This window comes from Sciurus vulgaris, assembly GCF_902686455.1.
Source record: "Sciurus vulgaris genome assembly, chromosome: 7".
Taxonomy (NCBI): domain Eukaryota; kingdom Metazoa; phylum Chordata; class Mammalia; order Rodentia; family Sciuridae; genus Sciurus; species Sciurus vulgaris.
This window is the reverse complement of record NC_136467.1, coordinates 105,078,245-105,097,715: the sequence shown is the minus strand read 5'-3', so window position 1 is coordinate 105,097,715 and position 19,471 is coordinate 105,078,245. Positions and strand designations below refer to the sequence as shown.

Below are 19,471 nucleotides of genomic sequence, written 5' to 3'. Positions count from 1 at the left end.
CATGCCAGTGGTCATCCTGAGGTTCACTTTTACTTGGGCAACCGTAGTTACCTCTCCTAGAACCAAAGAGGAAGAGCGGGGATGTGCAGACCCTCCCTGCCTGACAAAGGTTTGACTTACACATCTTTGACTTTATGATGGTGTGAAAGTGATACAAATTCAGTAAAAACCATACTTCAAACTTTGAATTTTAATCTTTTCCCAAGCCAGCAGTACGGAGCAAGATGACTCTCTTATGATGCTGGGCGGCGGCAGCAGGGAGCTGCAGCTCCAGTCAGCCACAGGATCATGAGGGAAAACCTCAACACTCTGCAGTGTGCTGTGCTAAGCTAGGACCTTTGGTGGATTGTGAGTATTAAATGCACGTTCACCTTAAAAGATTTCCAACTAACGATGGGTTCATCAGAGCATACCTCCATTGTTAGTCGAGGAGCAACTGTGAAGACATCAAGTTGTGTCTGTGAGATTATGGGACAATGAAACAAGCTCTGGCATTGGCTGACTGGCTGGCTGTGTCTGTGGTCAGGTGCTTTTGGGGTGTTCTTCGGGAACATGCCAGTGTGCCAGATTGACGTCAGGCCTAAGGGCTGACAAAGCAGAATCCTGGAAAATTGCCTGGCAGTTTTGGGAGCTCAACCACATGGACTTGGCTACTTAAAGGAGGCACCCACCCCAAGAGTAAGGGCCCAGGAAGGGTTTTGTAAAAAACAATTCAGAGAAGGGAGGATTTTATTTTTCTCTGCATAGCCTTATAAACTATTTGGATTATTTAACAAGACCATTATAATAAAAGAAAATTCAAGAAATTGCCAAGAAAAATGTGTACCATTTTGAATCATTTCTTCTTCTTTTCCTACTTAATTTCTGTAAGGTTAGACACTTGACTTTGGGGGAGGTCAGAGGAAAGTTGATTCACAGAGAGGGAGTCTTCTGGGAAGCCTTGTCTCACTCTGTCTTGCTCAGTATCTTTTTCATTATGCAGCAGCTGATCAGCAATGACTTTCTCTGATTGGAGCATGAGGTTGGGCCATTAGCTAAATAGCAATTCCCAGTTTGAGATTCACCTGCTACTGTGGATTGGATGAGAATTCTTCAAAGGTTCCTATGTTAAAGGCTTCATCCCCAAGGTGCTGTTGTGGACCCTTAGGAGGTGGGACCTGGTGAGAAGCCCTCAGGTCATTGAGGATGTGCTTCCAGAGCATCCCGCCCCTTCCTCTCTTTGTTCTGCCACATATTCCCACCATGATGCACCGCCCTCATCAAAGGCCCAAAGCGATGAGGCCACTTGGTCTTGGACTAGAACGTCCAGAACTGTGAGCCAAAATTAACATTTTTCTCTTTATAAGTTAATTGTCTCAGGTACTTCATTATAGTGACACAAAGTTGACTAATACAGAAAACCAGACTGGAAGCAGGAGCTTAATCTCAGTGCACCTGGGATTGTTTCATCAAAGCAAAACCCAATCTTTGGTGGAAAAGGTCATCTAGCTAGGCCAAAGTTTCAAAATGGGGTTCCCTGGACATTCCCATTCCCCCATGATTCCCATAGGACTTAGTAAGTAGCAACAGCTACTCACACATCACCCTTTGCCACTTTTTTTCCTATTTAAAGTACTAAAAAATCAGTGTGTTGGAGAAAGATGCTGTTCACCCGAATCTGTGGTCCCTTTCCCCCTAGTGGTCATGATTTTGATGCACACAGCAAGAATGGTGCTGCATGTAGTTCACTGCCCTGAATATATCTGCCTCCTATTTATTTATGCAGAACATTGACTTCATAAAAATTATAGACTTCCATTCATAATTGACGAACTTAAGAAAAACCTCACATACCAGAATGGTTTTACACTGCATTTAATCAGCATTTGTTGTTGATGGCAGCATGGTTGGTTCTTTTCAGATGTTTCACTCCTAGAATCTAGAGTTTGTTTCAGGTATGCCCATAGCTGGTGTGCACCGATGCTACCAGTGGACCTGAAGCCACTCGAGACCTCCTGCCATTAGAACTGCAGAACGGTCCTGACGACTTCAACATAGCGGCTGTCTGGGGGTGGCTTCCTCTGACTCCCAGGCTGTAGGAACTTCTTAATTGTAGGAATATTGCTGATTCTTGTTTTAAATGCCTGAATGAGAAATAGTAAAATCAGGGCCTCAAAAGATCTCATGACCTTTAAGAAAAATCAGAACTTTGTCACAAGAGGATGGTGCTTAGACTTTAGTATGCAGAGGCTGGTCCAGACTGAGTCAATCCCTCAAGCATTTCTGGATGTCCCTGGAAGAGCAATGCCATTGCCAGTGTACAGAGCATGAGTTGTCTTATTTAAAAGACATTGTCACACTCAGGCAGTACATATCAAAAACTCTAACTTGGACTTACTTTTGAACTATCAATTCTTGTTCTAGGGATTTATTATAAGGGACTAAGTAGGGGTGTGAGCAAGGAAAATAGTTATCAGAATTCTAACACAGTGGAAATTTGAAAAGAATCTCTCTTTCCAGGAAGGGATATTGGTTACATAAACAAATTGTGATATGTATATAAATTGTATTTCTACAAGGAATATAAGAAGCTACCAATTTAAAGTGATATTCTGTAAGAAGAAAGAGGAACAGAAGTTCCTTTTGTTGATCGGGAAAATATCTAGAATGCATTGTTTTAGTTACAAAAAAAAATGGAGCAGAATATATAGTACTTTATGTGGTATATACGAAAGTGAAGGGTGAAACAAGAATATATTTTCATATCTGCTGCTATCTGCATAAATAGGAGCACTGAAAAGATATGCAGAACCCAGTAAAAGTGGTTACGGAGACAGGAAAGTGGGAGGCCAGTGGTGGAAATGAGACTTCTCAACTTATGTCCTTTTTATATAGCTTCCATTCTATAAAAAAAATATGATTCTATTGCCCAGTGAAAATAAACATATTGCAGAAGAAGATTCATTGACATATAAATATAATCATGGTAATTGAAAATATTTTTAAAAGCAAGCCACAATATAATATTTGGCATAATCCTATTTTAAGAAAAATAAAGACGACAGGTCAGGAGTCTCATGCCAGTAACATTTGGCTGGAGGGATTATAAATCTTCCCCGCTGCCTTGTCTTCTTTTGGTTCAGGCAAATGTCTAACATAGCTACATGGACTTGCATTTCTTTTATAATGAGAAAAAAAATTCTATTCTTAAATTATAAAACCCACAGTCACCTATGAGACAAGATGCTTCTAAGGAATCACACAGAGTCTGAGTCAGGGCTGCAGTGGCAGAAATCTGTCTGAGCATCAGGCAATGTAACCGGGACAGCAGTGCCACCTGTGCACTTCGTTCTGAGCAATGGAGGGACTGTGGGGGGCCCAGTCTTGGGGAGACTAAAAGTGGGCAACTGTCTGATAGGAGCTGGACAGGGGAGCTATAAAGGCAGGCTTGTTAGCTTTGTTTCATCAGGAAACAAAAATGCTCAAAGCACTAAAAGAAAAAAAGAAGAAGAAAGTACTGATTTTTCATGTTAGAAACCAAAACATCTATTTTTTTCCCTTCATAAGGTTTTATTTCCTAACAGATCCTATAGAGTAAGTAAGAGTGACCAGACTGAATAACATAATTATTTTTGAAACAGTATTGAGTTTCTCTTGAGATTGACCTGGGGACACACTTTGTCGTCATTCTTTCTGTTCATGTTTTCCTGGGCTTCGTGTGGATGTTAATGTAGTACCTTTAGCAGTGGGAAGTCAGACAGGACAGGAGCATCCAGTTCTTCCACCATTAAAATAGCTTCTAGCAGCTGCACATCTGCCCAGCTGAATTTGTTACCAACGAGAAAATCTTCTCCATGGTCTTTCAGAATCTACAGAAAGAAAGGGGGCAAAAAGCCTACCAAATGGAATTAAAAGGCTATTTTGCCTGGCTAAACATCTTCAAAAGCATAAAATCTTCACACTGATCAGATTTTCTGATAATCTCCAGTGCTGGCAAGAATAGGATGTAACCAACTCTCTTTTATAAGTCGAAAATTGGCATGATCTTTTTGGAAATTGGTCAGTGATTGTCAAGGTCCCTTAGGTGGTAAAGTGCTGGCACTGGGCTCTTGTTACAAGCTTGGATGGTTATGTAAAACTGTACGCACCAGTAGAGGGAGTCACAAAAACTACATAGCTTGCCCCTGACTGCTATACCACAGTTAGAAATGAGTCCCCAGTGGGATAGCAGAAGCCCAAACCTCAGCCACACACAGAGAAAAAAAAAATCTATTTTTTTACTAGAAAAATGAATATATATAATCTTCATGGGGAATCTTTGAATGGTAGATGCCTGAAATATGTGTTACTCCACAAATAAGAAACAAAGATAAATTCAGGCATCATGTGCATCCTGTGATACATACAAGAATAAAAAATAAATTTCAATGTGGATGGAAAAAAAAAAAAAGTTAAAATCAGTGAGTTCTAGAGTTTACCAACCAGAGCAAAGACACACAAAAAATTCTTGTTGGAATATATTGAATATACCAAATATATGGAATGTAGCTCTTTTTTAAAATGTAAGTCTTGCTGAAGACAAGCTCAGCTAAAAATTATACAGCACATAAAGAAATCCAACTCATCCAAAAGACAGAGACAATACACTCATGAAAAAGGAGAACTTTGAGCCACAAAGCCAAATATTAGAGTGAATAAGGGCTTAAAAATGCTTAAAATGTTCAGAGATAATGAAAAGAATGGCATGTGGAAAAAAAAAGATATGGATTTGAAAAAATACACAGCAAATTTTTGAACTCAAAGACAAACATTGATTAAAAAACTCACTAGAGAAAATTTTTTTAAAAAGTATCAGCAATTTGGCGTCTCTATTTGAGGACATGCACAGAAATAAGAGACTGAAATATGGAAAAAAAGTTAAGAGACCTAGAACATAAAAAGAAGCTTCAACAAGTATCTAATAGGAGTGCAGAAAGAATAGAGAGAATAGGAGGACTTCAATCTGGCATAGAATTTTCCAGAATGAAAAGGTTATGAGGGGAAGACTCTTCAGTCTGAAATGAAACATCAAATTGATAAATAAAAGCAAATCTATACTTTGGATTAGGCAGAGGGGAGTGAAGGGAGGGGAGGGGGTATAGGGGTAGGAAGGATAGTAAAAAGAGTCAGACATTATGACCCTATGTGCACACATGATTGCATGACCTGCGTGATTCTACATCATGTACCACCTGAATGAGAAGTTATACCCCATTATGTATGATGTGTCGGAATGCACTCTACTGTCATGTATAACTAATTAGAACAAGTAGAAAAAGAAAAATGAAACAAAAGCAAATCTAGAGGTAAACATAGTATTAAAAGTATATTAAAAAGTTATACTCCATGTATGTATGATATGTCCAAATACATTCTACGGTCCTGTATAACTAAAAAGAACAAATTAAAAAATTTTAAAGCATATTAAATAAAAGAAAAATCTAAAATGAGAAAAAGAATATAGTACCATCAAAGAAATAATAACCTCACCAACAGCAAAATTGCAACAATCAAGGTCACTTTAATTATATTTTCATAATGTTGAGGGAAAATAATTATTAATCTAGAATTCTATAGCCGTAGATAAGTGAAGGTAAAATCAAGATATTTTCTGACTGAAAGACTGAATGAAAGAGCCAACCAGTCTCAGACCCTGCCTGAAAGAACTCCTCCCTGCCTCCCTGCCCCCCCAAAAAATATTCTTCATGTAGAAGGAATATGTAGCTGGCAAGGAGGTGCACACCTGTAATCACAGCCACTCTGGAGGCTGAAGCAGGAGGATTGAAAGTTAGAGGCCAACCTGGGCAATTTAGGGAGGCCCTTAGCAAGTTAATAGGACACCTTCTTAAAATAAAAAATAAAAAGGACTGGAAATGTACTTAGTGGTAAAGTGCCCTCAATCTCCAGTACAAAATAAAAAAATAAGTTCATTAATTTAAAAGGTTTTTAAAAGGAAGGAAAATGCACTTAGAAGGAAGGTAGAAGAATCAAGGAGCAACAGTGATAGAGAAAATCAGTTTCTTATATTGGTGAGTCTACATGATTATTTTTTAAAGAACAGATTAGGAGGAGTTTAAAAACGAGTTGAATCTAAAATATTATTTAATAAAACCATAAAAAGGGGAAGAAGAGATATTTGGAGGGAAGCTGAAGCTTTCTTTCATGAAGAGAGGTCAGTGAATGATAGTTCATGGAAGAAACATCCATCTAAATAAGTCCTGATTGACCTAACCAGATTTAGGAAAGAAAGGGGGAAGCCGAAGAAAAGTTTAGTTCTCCCAAGGAGAAAACAAAATATAATGAAAGAAGTTAACACAAATTTACTAGTAATGACATTTGTCTAAATGACTCAAAACTCAGTATTGATTGAAAAAAAAAAGCAACTTGTAGAACAAACTTATACTCTTGTTCTGTATACATAAAAATATTTTGAAATCCATATTCATAAAAATTTTTTCAATAATTCAAAGCCAGGTCTCTAATTTTTTAAGTGGACAGAAAGAATTTGCATGACATTCTTGACAGTGGTTACCTCTGAGGGAGAGAGGAAGGAATACAATATTGAATGTAGTCCAAAGGAGGCTTCATCTCTATAGATTTGTTTTTAAGGAGAAAAAAGCTCTTAAGCAAGAAAATGCAAGTAAGGACTAACATTCATTAGTGCCTAGTACATACCTAGAAGTTCTGCTTTTGAAAGTCTTCTAAATAAAGGGGAAGAAAGAACACAAGTTCAGTGGAACAGACAATGGAGATTCAAGGAAGGAAGGGAAGCTGGGGAAGGGAAAAGTCGATGGAATGGATCTGACATGACTTCTCTATGTACATACATGAGGACACCACAGTGAATCTCACCATCAAGTATATCCACAAGAAATTAGTTTAAAAAATAACTGGGTAGATGGCAAAAAGATCAATAGAGAGAAGGAAGCAAGGAGATGAGGAAGGAAAGGGGAAGGAGAGGTACTGGGGTCTGAACTGGAACATGACAAATCCCATGCTTTTATTATTCTGTCAAAATGGACTGTATGGTCATGTGTCAACTAAAAAGAACCAATGAAAATGTCAAAAAAGAAAGTCCTCTAAATAAAAGACTACAGATGAAATTTTCTTCAGTACAATTAACCAGAAATCTATTAAAAAAATCAAAACTTGTTTATGGTGAAAACCTGGAAGGAGATACATAAAAATAATACTGATATTTTGGTGATGAGAAGTAGTAGTGATTTATTTCTTTCTACAGTCTTCATTTCCAAATATGACAAACATGGAAATGCAGAGAGAATGTAGAAATTGCTCTTTGTAATTAGCATCTCCTTAGAAAATTATTTTTTAAATTCTCTATGTTTTCAGAAACAAAATTTAGTCTCTGAATGTAAAAGCTGGGACTCGCATATTCTAAAATATAGTAGTCTACATTAAATTGAAGTAGAAAGCATTATTATTATTATTATTATTATTACTACTACTATTATTACAGTGCTGGGATTAAACCCAGTGCCTTGTGCATGGTGGGTAAGTGCTCGACCACTGAGCTACCTCCCCATCCCTATTTTTTTTTTTTTTTTTTAATTTTAAGAAGGGTCTAACTAAGTTGTCCAGGCTGGACTCTCAAGCTTGCAATCGTCTTGCCTCAGTCTCCCAAGTAGCTGGGATTACAGCCTTGCACTGCCATGCCCAACTTATAGACAATATTTTTTAGATTTGGCCAAAGGTATTTTGGTTATCCTGGTGAATCAGATAGGCAGGGTTTGTTTTCCGCTCAGCACCATTATCTTCACAGGAAGAAAGGTCGCTCCAAAGCCCCAGAAAGAATAACTTTCATGACCAGCAGTCTCTAGAATATGTACTCTTGATCAATAAAGGTGGCTTGGTAATTAAAAATAACACACACCCAAGTCCCAAAATTTCAGGGTTGTAAACATCTTTTAAAAATAATTTCTAGTTCTTTAACTCAATGCAAGGAAATTACTAGCCTTGCCTTTCAATTCAAAACACAATAAAAATTATTTGGTACATCCTCTTTGCAGAGCAGAAGTGAACAGTCCTGTTCAAAGACTAGACTCAAGAAGTATTTAGTGTCCACTTATTTCAGAAAGAACAACTAAGAGATGAATGAACCATAAATTCCATTTTACTAAAGATTTCTTGGGAACAAACTAGACACTATAGAACATTTTTAAAAACTGCCGTGCAACTCCAAGTCAAATAAAATAGTTTGTGAGTGTTCTGAATAATTCAACATCTGATTAAAGAGGTTTGGGCAGGCCAGATACATCAACAGTGTTACCTATGCTTCAATGTTGTAGGTTAAGAGCTGAGAAGTTGGAACTCCATCAGGTGATGTCATCAAGCAGGGCTTGGAGTGAATGAGCCCCAAAAGCAGTTTCCTCTAGCTGTCAGCTGCTTTGTCTGTTTGCCCCAAAGCCATTAAAATATCATCATTCTCTATGAATACTATGGCACAAAAAGGTTAGAAAATGCAAGAGTAACCAGAGCTCCTTGGAAAAATAGCTGATTTCAAGCATAGAGAAGGACATATCTAAGATAAGCCCAGAGCATCCTTTTATACCAGAGAGCAAAGAAGTTCCTTGGGCTCTGTCAAAAAGATCAGCAGCAAACTTGAAGGATCTACCTCTGGCCAAAATACAGGATACCGGAGCCTCATTAAAAATAAGAGATTAGAAAAAAAATTAAAATACAGTATGTTTAAATCTATGATGATAAATAGTATCATAATGGTATTTACCAGACAAAAGTAAGAACAAACTAATAATAAACTCTTCGTTGTGTTTTGAAAATGCTAGGTAGTTATTTTTTTAAGTGGTGAATAAAATCAATCAAGCATTTATCCTCCTTACCTACATAAACCACATCCCAGAGTAAATAAATGTATTATGAGGCAAGGATTCTTTTTATACAAAAGATTCCAGCTAAAGCATGATGAGAAACTAACAGGATCGAAGTGTCAACATTTTTTTGCATCTGCTAATAAATCGATGTATCTAGGTACTGATTATTAATCATGTTAGCATCATAAGAGCAGCAACCAGGCAGTCTGTGCTTTTTGATGACTTACATAACACCACCTATTAAGTATTTAGCCAAAATAATTGAACCTGAATCTGATCAACCTTCTAATCCTAACTTCCAACTTACAAGATATTTAGGAATAAAGGCATATGTTGCAATGACTAAAATCCCCAGCCTGAGAGAAACTACTGAACAAATGTGATAGGGAGAAAAAAAAAAAAAAAGAAGGACTAAAGGCAGGCAAGGAAGGGATCCTTACAGGTTAAAAGAAACCTAAGAAATGTACTAATTGCAAGTAATGGAGTTGAGTTCAATCCTGATTTAAATGAACAATTTTTAAATGTTTTGGGAAGTGTTAAAGTAAGCCACACCACACATGCTGATTTCAAAATCTGTAGTGGGGTAAGGCCCACTGAATACTACAACTCAAATAATCATATGACTCATTTCAAATGGAAGGCATTTAACAGTGCTATACATAGTTCCTAAATTACCAGAATTTGCTTACCTAGAACTCTGAGGTGCTGACAAAATTCTTCACTATAGTTTACTCATTGATAAGTCAGTTTCTCCAAAGGCTAAGGCTGAGAATATATGCTGCAAAACTCTGTTGTCCAGCAAAACCTTTATTTATGGAAGCTATGCTGACAAGTTTTCCTTACTCGCAGGCTGCCCTGGAGGTTTGGACCTTTACCAGGTGCACATTCATCATTGGTATTCCATGACAGAGTGACTTCAGAAAAGTTGTAAGTTTAATAGATTTTGTCTTTTGATTGAAGCACAATTACTGTCCATTATTAGGTCTAAAAATACGCCTTGACAGTGAATTCAAGCAGTGACTCTCTGGGCTGATGGCATATTTTTAAAATCGGAAGAGAAATTGCACTTGGCTTATTCCAATTCTGTTTGGTTGGGGCTTTATAATTTTACCTGTTATTTGTTCTGGAATCCTTATTAAAGTTTCGATCGTCTTGTCTTTTCAGATACTGACTCTTTATGTATTCTTTCTGACGGGAAAAATGAAAGCTCTGGGTTCCTGCAGCTTACCTTTTCAAAGACGGGGAAGTACCGGGCTTGAGCTTTCTTCACAATCGCAGCATCTTTCTCCTCTTTCTCCCCGGGGGGTTGGAATGCAGCAAGCGCGATCATTAACATAAGGTCCAGGATGCCATCCGTGTACATGTCGATCCTGATAAAACAGAATCACGGTTTCCTGGTCTAACACTCCATGGTATATTAGTCATCGGAGCAAATGAGTTTTGATTCTCCCCCTCAAGCTTCCACTCTCATAAATAATCTTAGGTACCAGATGTAAACAAAAATAACCCACATGATTTTGGCACTATTATGAAAACACAAGTAACCAGGATGGAAGCAGACCTCAAACCAACCAGCAAGTTTTCCTTTATTCTGCAGTGGAACCAATCAATCAGGCACTGGGTGAGGGGTGGCTGGGGACTCATTTTCTGGGTAGGAAAAAGGCTGCCAGTTACAGAAGGAGTCTGAGTTTTATAGGTGACAGTGAGAGTGAATTAATCATTGGAGACTGAGGCAGAATATGTCAGTTTGCGCAATCAGGAAAAAACTTGAAACTCATTGTCACTGGGAAAAGCTCAGAACTCCATGTTCACTGCTTCTCTTCTTCCTCTGGGACACATTGTTACCAAGAGATTCACTCTTTGCTTTTTTCTTTCCAGGACTCACAGGCAATGGGAAAGGGTAAAAGTCCAGGGCCCAGTGCTCAGTATCCACCTCCTCTCTTCAGGACCCCTTGTGGTTGGGAAGGGATGAATATTTGCTTTTGGTGAAGATGCTGGGGAGGAACCCAGGAAGGGAAGAAAGTTCACTTTTTTTCCCTCAGGGCCCATTGTTACTAGGAAAGAATTTACTGGGAGAGGATTAATGATAGCCTTCCTCCTCCCTCTTCCTCAGGTCAGACAGTTTTTTGGGGTTGTCATTTCCCTGTCCTGGTGGTTCTCGTTTTCCATATCCTTCACCAAATCCAGTCAAGTAATATAGTAGGGTCTCTGGAAATGTTTATTGAACACAAGGATGTATGAAAGAGGGAAATTGATTAAATCACATTTTTATGTACATGTAAATATTGCCTTTCTGATTTTAAAAACTCATAAGATTATCAAAAGTACAAAACTTTTAATACCAGAACTTTCTCATCAATTTAGAGCAGATAGGTTATTTAACAGGTCTTCCACTGACCTGGCAACTGAGAAACCTAGTTGAGTCACACAAACAGCTCGATTTTCATTCCCTTTAAAGTTGTCTTTTCATTGAAAAGTGCTTTTTTAAAATATATATTTAAAAAAACTAATTAAGGTAGATGTATCACAATTATTTACTGGCCAACTGGTGCTTTTGGTTGTTGTGGTAATTTGCTCTACTGATGGTCTTTGTGTCCCCCATTATGTGGTAAGTGTTCAAAAAATTTAGTTTAATGATTTTCTGTAGTCTGTGTTTGTTTTTCTAACAACACACACACAAAAAAAATAATGAATTTTTACTGCCCTATCTGAATTACGAATCATTTTTCTTCCATGTTAGATTGTCACCAGACCCACTTGTCTGTCTATTATGGTCTATGCCTAATCTAAAGAAATAGTATCAATGATGCTGTCTGTAGCTAAGGACACACTTCTTATGGGAAAGAAAACAACAAAATAATATAATCATAACAGTGAGAAGCAGACTACATATTAATGCTTATTTCCATGGTTACAAAAGGCTTCATTCACACACTGTTTGGCATTGCTCCCTGGGTCTTGTACCTTTGGGATTACAGGCTGCAGTGACAAACCTGTCTTAAAGACAGAGATGTGGGAAAGCTGGGTGGGCTTTTCCTTTTTATGGACTTTACTCATTTCTATGTTATGCACTTGCTCTCCTTTTTCTAAACAAGTGAACATAGCTTTGTTCTAGCTTGCCTTCTATGTGTATTGATCATCCTCCCATGTCCACATTTATGGTGATGAGATTTTAGAGACCAAAGAAAAGGTCACTTGACCCCAAATCCAGATAAAGTTTCATAGTTACAAGTCTTTCTTTTGTCTTAAGTCCACTTATTCACCATGAAACTATCCTTTGGGGTGATAATCCAATCATTGTCAGTCAGGGCTAGCACAATGGAGTAGATGCTTATGTTATATAGATGGGGGTGGGAATGGAGGCAGTCCAACCACTAAGATGACCCATAAACAAATGAGCAATAATAAATGCTTGTTGCTTTAAGTTGCTGTGTTTCACCTTTTTTCTTTACATTGAAGCATCAGGAGTTGAACACAGAACCTCATGCATGCTAGGCAAAACACTACCACTAAGTTAAACCCCCAGCCCTAAATCACTGCATTTCAAGATGATATGTTACGCAGTATTGTTCATGATAAATAGATCACTGACACAATGCTCAATATTTATTTGCCAAATCACCACCTTCATGTAGAATCATTTACCAGGTCATCTTCTGAGCACATATTTTGCTAGAAGAGAATATGAGAATGCTACATGCAGACCACTATGAAGTACATACACAAAAAAAGGCAGACAAGGGGTAATTGTTTAGAATTCTGCACAGGGCCTGCCAGGTCTTGCAGAGCATCTCCCCTTTGTCCCCTTTGCTTTCTTCCTTCAGTCCAGGCTGAAAGGTATACTTGAACTAGGTCTCAGTTTGTGCAGAACTACAGAGGCTTAAACAAAAATCAAGTACAGGACTGGAGTTGTGGCTCAGTGGTAGAGTACTCGTCTTGCATGTGTGAGGCACTGAGTTTGACCCTCAGCACCATATTAAAAAAAAAAAAAAAAAAAAAACAACATAAATGACATACAGGTACTGTGCTCATCTACAACTAAAATAAATAAATAAGTACAGTAGTGAACAGTGTGGTACCTGACTCTCTCCTTCAGGTCCTTTCCGTACAAGTTGTACTTGGCAGCAAGATAGCTGAGGATAGCTCTAGTCTGTGTCAGCATCATTCCATCAATTTCAACCAAAGGCACTTGGCCAAAAAGCAGGCATCCGTCTGAAGTTTGAGCAAAGAAAGAGTAAGATATTCTTTGATACAGGAGAGTCCACTGAGTGATTGTTGATTTTCAGCCAGAGTGATGAATCATAGATACCAGTAATTGAGGAAATGCCTACTGGTTGCTTCAGGAGCAATACTGACTATCTAGCAGGCTATTTATTGAAAAGATAAAATGAGATATGGAAAAGATTTAAAATTTGTTTTGTCTTAAAATTCGTTTGATCATATTTTCGTGTGTTGGTCAATCTTGATTTTTAAAGACTTTCCACATTAACTATGTTAGAGTATGAGTGTTTCTGGTTCTCAACATTTGGGCTGAATAAATCTGTGATGAGGTTTGTTAAAAATGCCCTCCCCACTCCTCAGATATTCTGACTCAGGGATGGAGTCTGCGATTCTGCATTCTTTCAAAGTACATCAGGTCTCACGCTAGGCAACCACAGCTGCATAATGGACATGACAGCAAGAACCCAGGCACACCTGGGTTCAATGTCAGCTTTAGCCTCCTTCAGCCATGTGACTTTGGACAAACTACTTATCTAACCTTGAGATTCCTGTCTCTCAAATAGTAACAGTGTCTATCTAGAAGGATTTTGAAAAAAATAAAATGACATATGTAAAAGACAAATACTGCCAATAGTGTTCGGTGAAATAAAAATTAAATTCTCTTTTTTTGCAGGTAACTGCCTACATACGTAAGCCAAGCACTGCTATCACCGGATAGGAATATAGTCTGAGAACTGCACCGTGAGGCAGGTTTATCATGGTTTGAACATCATAGAGCGTACGTGCACAAACTAAGATGGCTATGATCTCACTAGGTAATATAATCTCATGGACCCACCAACATATATGTGGTCCATTGCCGACCAAAACATCATTGTGCAGCACATGACTACAATGCATTTAGGATATATTCTAAATGGTGCTTTTTTCATAGAGTCTTGAAGAAATGAATAGCTTTTGAATTTCTACAATATCTGCACAGCATTGTTAGAAATGTTATCTAAATAGGAACCAGACTTCACTAGAGACAAAGGCCACAGTTGAATCTCCCAGTTTCTGATGATGTTCCTACTAGATTCAATGGGAGGCAATAGAAGACCTCCCCAAGAATCAGTGACAGCTTCTGAGAGCCAGCATCTTTCTACTTCAATAAGTTGGGCAAGTCTTTGACTTCTCTGAGACTATTTTCGAGTCTGCAACTATCTTTCCTGCCCTCTCACCCAGTTTCTTTGAGTAGGAATAAGATAAAGCTTTTGAAATATCAGTACTATTGTTAATGGGGAGGATACAAAACCTCCATTCTCTGAAGGTATTTCCATATTTGTTCAATACTGAATGAGCCCTATATAGCTGGGTATGTGCTACTGCTTGTGAGTGATACAAACATTAATTACTAAGGATGCCTGCCTATAGGAATCAATGATCTGAGACTGATTTAAAAATCTCAGATTAAGAGAGCAGGAAAGGGTCTTTGATATCGCTTGGTTTAATTCCCTCATTTTTTAGAAGACTACAGATACCAAGGGATGTGAATGTGATTTGCCCAAATTCATACAGTCCAGGGATGGTGAGGCCAACAGAAGTGTACCTTCTGACTCTTGTCTGGTGCTCTCTGCTGTGCCTCTGCTTCCTGTTCACAAACAACAGGAATGCCGGGGAGGATGTTCCCAGTGCAATAGCATCACCACAGACTCAGGAAGGACTGGAGTATTTCAGAGGCTGAGCTCTTCCTGCCGGAATGTTCATGAAGGGGTATATAGAGCTAGTCACTTATTACATATGTATTTAGCCTATACTTATATCAGGAACTGTCCTTGCTTGGAGTGGAATAAGGCAGAAATAAAGAGGAATAACAGATAATAAGGTTCCTGAACAAAAATCAGGAAAAGAATAACCAGACCTTCCCCCACTTCACTAAGATCTGCTGGTACGCGGTAATCAATCACCACAGAGATTATTTTTGTTTTATAATGAAGAGACAGAGAGGTAGAGAAGTTAAAAGTCTTGCCCAGAGTCATACAGCTTATCAGTGACAGTCTGCTAATGACGAGTTCAATGACCTTCTTAAAAATAATTTGTATAAATGTCATGATCGTTCACCAGCAACAGTGGGAACGCTCGCTTGTGTTTCCTTTGATAAGAACAATAACGTTGTGTCTGTTAGAAACTTAAGAAATACTATTAAAATGCTAGACTTTTCTCCCAGCGTGGGAAATCTTCCTGGGGAATTGTAATAATTAAGGCCTTTTTCTTTGGTCAATATTTAGTGACAAAAAATTGAATGTTTTCCACAGTCTGAGTTCTATGTTGTGGATTATCTATTATGATCCGATAAAAACCATTTCTATTAATGTATTAGAACCACTGAGAAAAAATTAAGTGAACCATGAGAAGTAGAGAATACTCCTCTCAAAGCCTCCTCCCCTCCTCCCCTTGGATCCACTGGATCAGCATTTAAGAATTTTCAAAGCATTCTTCAGTGGGAGGGGATTACTGGGCATTCAGCACTGGTGAGTCCATGCTTAATTGAGGTTCCCACCATAACCTCCCTGATGAGTATTTGTGAAGGCTAAGGAGCTGAGGTAGATAAGGCATCTAGCAGTGCACCAGGGACACAGGAAGCAGTCAATCAATGTTAGCGGGCATGAAATGTGCTAGTCTTTTCTCATGGCTGTCTTTCTCCAGCTCTGTGTTCTATATCAGAATGAATGTTTCCAGAAACAAGTTTCCATTTCTTCTAATAATACTGAATAAACCTAGGCTCACCTTTCTTCAACTTCTCATAATGTTCTCTTGTTTCAATAAATTCTTCTTCAAACTAGACAAAGAACAAAGAGACATTATTATAACTTTAAGGTCCAAGAGAGTAAGAGAGGGAAATTATGATAACAGAAAATGCCCAACTGCTTTCTTTGAATTAAATTTCAAAAGGAACCACAAAGCTGTCAGCTACCAGAGCTGAAAAGTGCAACATTCTGCGGATGTAAATGAGCTTAAATCAGATGGGACTGGTGGCCCTTTTGGGTTTCTGCCTACTTCAAGGGTATCCCAAGCCCCTGTGGTCCTGACTCCTCTTTTATTTCACCTAGTTCTTCCCTTTCTCCAAACTTTTGTCCTGTTTCCAGTCCCCCCAATGATTTCTCCTCTTCCCTTTCCTCTCTCTCTTTTTTCTCTCTTCTCCTCTTCTGTTATTCTCCCTCCACATTAAGATGAATTAAATTAAATTTCTCTTTGATGATCACATATTCACAGAAAGAGATCCAAAGATTCTCAGGTGAGGTTATCATAATTTATCAATAGAGTTTCTAAAGCCTATTTTTTTTGGTCTGCCACATCTCATCTTGAATAGGGTTGGGGTCAGGTGAGTAGTGCAGGTGAGAAGTTCCTAAAATGAAAAGATGATAACAAGAGAGGAATGAGCCTGTTTCAGAGGAGTTGCTGTTAGAAGAGGGAAATGTATACTTGCATGACACAAAACAATTCCCAGACACTTAAGAAAAGTCAGTTGGGAGGGAATTCAGTGTAAAGGAATGGTCCCACGGGGTAGACCTTAGCTGGACCTGAGGTTCCAGCTGTGAGTATTACATGACCGAGGTGCTGTGGTCAGACAGAAATGACTCCCCAAAATCAGTTGGTCCCAATGGAGAAGATGAGTCAGATGTGGGTCTCCTCTCCTTAATCTTGAGCTCCACCAAGATCCCTTCATCCCTATGAAGCTTCCAGAACACTCCCAGACCCCCAATTCTTTTCTTATTCCCTACTCCTCCCTCATCACTTAAAAAAAAGAAAAAAAAAAAAAAAAAAAAGGAAAGGGAAAGAGTAGATACAGTCTAAAGGCACCATCCTGAATTTTGAAGGGGAAAGGGGGACTATGCAATCCTACCCAGTTATCCTCCTTCCTCTTCCCAATCAGAAACCAACCTCCACTCCAGCTGCAGCCAGCAGCCAGCGGATTGACTCCATCCTGCCCCGGCCACAAAAGTACCAGAGCTTGGGTTTGGCTGCCATGACTCCTGGCTCAGAGTTTCCTAAAGGACAAAATTTAAGAAAGAAAAATACATTTAAAGAGCTAACTCACACACATCATATGTTATGTCTCCATTTACAGCAATGTTAAAAGCAGGTAAAGCAAAATTACTCCTTAGAGACTCATACCTAGGAAGCAAAACTATGAGGAAAAGCAAGAAAATAAAGATCACAGAAGCAGGATAGTAGTTACCTTCTCTGAGGAGAAGGGGGTTGCAACAGGGGAGGAACATTTGAGATACGATGATGCCAATGATGTTCTACTTCCTGAGATGAATTAGTAGCTTTTATAATTAGTCATTAAATCAGACATAAGATACTCTATAAGTGTTCTAGGACAAAATTTTAGAAAGAACAAACTATACATATCAAGGCATCAAGGTATTTCTGTATATTTAAAAGATGGTTTCTGATATTTGTTAAGAAGTACTAGGAGTTAATATAATGGTTTCATGAATGACTGTAAAAGAAAACCTTTCCTAACAGCAGCAAAGAGGCAGGCTGTTTGGATTGAAGCATTCTGTGGGATCTAGGGACTGTTTGGCTGCTGTCACAGGCTTCCGGGAGCACAGGGACAAGCAGAGATGCAGGCCTCAACAGGACCTGGATTCAGGTTCTTACCTGGTAACCAACAAGCTGAGTGGCCTTAGATCTTATTCACTTAACCTCTGTCTACCTCCATGTCCTCACCTGTCATTGGGAAAAAATCCTGTGGCTTGATCTGCAGCCTTCAAAAAGAGTCAGGAATGCCCACATATTTCTACCTCACAGTTACAAGAGTCACAGTTGCTGTTGTTAGTGACGGTGCCTATCTCACGGGACTTTTGCAATGATCATATGAGATAAAATAAGGAGCTTTGAAAGTACTAAAGCTCTGGATACACATGGAGGATTGTTTTTTGGGTCTCCTTTTCTCACCTTTGACCCTCCTACCCTATATACAACAATGCACGGTTCATTTAAAGGAATAGCAAAAGATACCAACTTCTGGCACAGCGCCTGTGGTACTTGGCTCAGAGGCTGCTCAGGAGGCATTGGGGAGCATATACATGGAGAGGCTGTGCTACCATGGCTTCCAAGAGAGCTCTTCCCATGGTCCCCAGCCCAGAAAGCAGCCAAACTGCAAATAGTACGCCCTGCCTGGTATTCAGTTTGAGGGAGGTACCTGCACAAATGACTTAAGAAAGTAAAACTCTGGAATATCAGTAACTTCATTAATGATAAGAAAGCTAAATATTAAACACATAATCCTAGGACACCAAAGTCTGTGAGGTTCACAAAATCTTGCAGGCGTTTGGAAGCTAATCTTCCCCAAGGCCATCCTGTTTCTTTTGTGTTAGATTTACTTACAGCTCAACTCTTGAGAACTTTAATTCCTTTCTCATCTCAGGGTACTATCTACATTGGGTTGCTGTCCCGATTCAGTCCTTTTAAATTGTCTCTTTAGCTACAGCACGTTGAATATTTCAGGTGCTTCTTAAAAATCTACCATTCGAATATCTTTGGAGATGCTAAGAATAAAAAGACACTTTGTTAACTAGAATTCCCTGATTAGAGAAACCATGTTTAGATTCAGTAACTTGCTAACAAACCATGAAATGAACTTTACAATACAGTGAATGTGGAGAGCAGATGAGAAGGGGAAAGAAAGGAAATGGTGCCCCATCCTGAACCTCTTCTCAACCAGAGAATATCTGAATCCTCTGATCTCCTCCAATGTCAACATGGAACGGTGAAGGAGCAACCACCATCTTAATAAATAATATATTGTGTGCTTCAAAATTGCTAGAATAGATTTTCAATCTCACCACAAAAATGTGATAAATTGGTGAGATGGTGGGGTGGGTTAATGTTAAGATTTAATCTTTCTATAATGAATACATAGTTCGAAACATCATATTGTATTCAATTAATATGCACATTACTATTTGCCAATTAAAAATAAATTTTAAAAAATTTTTGAATAAAAACAAGGAGGAGGGCACAGGAATTCACAAACATGCTAAGGACACTCAGGACAAACACACGCAGGGCTTCCAATGCTGGAGAAGGTAGCCTTGGAAACAGATCATGCCAGGCACTGCCCAGGGAAGTGAAGTCAGCAACACAAAGGAAATGGGGCAATTAACAAGTGACTCAAGTCTCACTCAGAGGCACTCTGCAGGTCTCCATCCTGCTGCCTTCAGACAAAAATAAAGCAATCCTGGCAAAGTTAACATTGGGGTTTTCCCTTGGGAAGCACCATTGGTCTACTGTCCTTTCAGTGCATAGAGCTCCAACTATTTTGACTATTCTGCACCAACTCAGAGAAATGGAGCTAGAAGTGTAAATCTGACTGTGGTGGATCTCGTTATTTC

General features: G+C 38.7%; 1 protein-coding gene across 1 annotated transcript; it reads right to left on the bottom strand.

The window, feature by feature from the left end:
* Nucleotides 1-1,854: 1,854 nt before the first annotated feature.
* Nucleotides 1,855-18,204, bottom strand: LOC306665970 (glutathione S-transferase A4-like). The gene is made up of 7 exons (XM_079147673.1): nt 18,100-18,204; nt 17,010-17,116; nt 15,855-15,906; nt 12,947-13,079; nt 10,096-10,237; nt 3,717-3,848; nt 1,855-2,123 (listed from the first exon to the last, which is right to left on the bottom strand). The coding sequence occupies exons 2-7, from the start codon at nt 17,094-17,096 to the stop codon at nt 2,001-2,003; spliced, it is 669 nt and encodes a 222-aa protein (XP_079003799.1). The 5' UTR covers nt 17,097-17,116; nt 18,100-18,204; the 3' UTR covers nt 1,855-2,000.
* Nucleotides 18,205-19,471: the final 1,267 nt, after the last annotated feature.

Coding starts and splice junctions, on each gene's coding strand:
- LOC306665970 (XM_079147673.1), bottom strand. CDS start 17,096: ATGGCAGCCAAACCCAAGCTCTGGTACTTTTGTGGCCGGGGCAGGATG. Junction 13,080..15,854: donor TTATGAGAAGTTGAAGAAAG/GTGAGCCTAGGT, acceptor CTCAAACTTCAG/ACGGATGCCTGCTTTTTGGC. Junction 10,238..12,946: donor GACCTGAAGGAGAGAGTCAG/GTACCACACTGT, acceptor CTGTTTTATCAG/GATCGACATGTACACGGATG.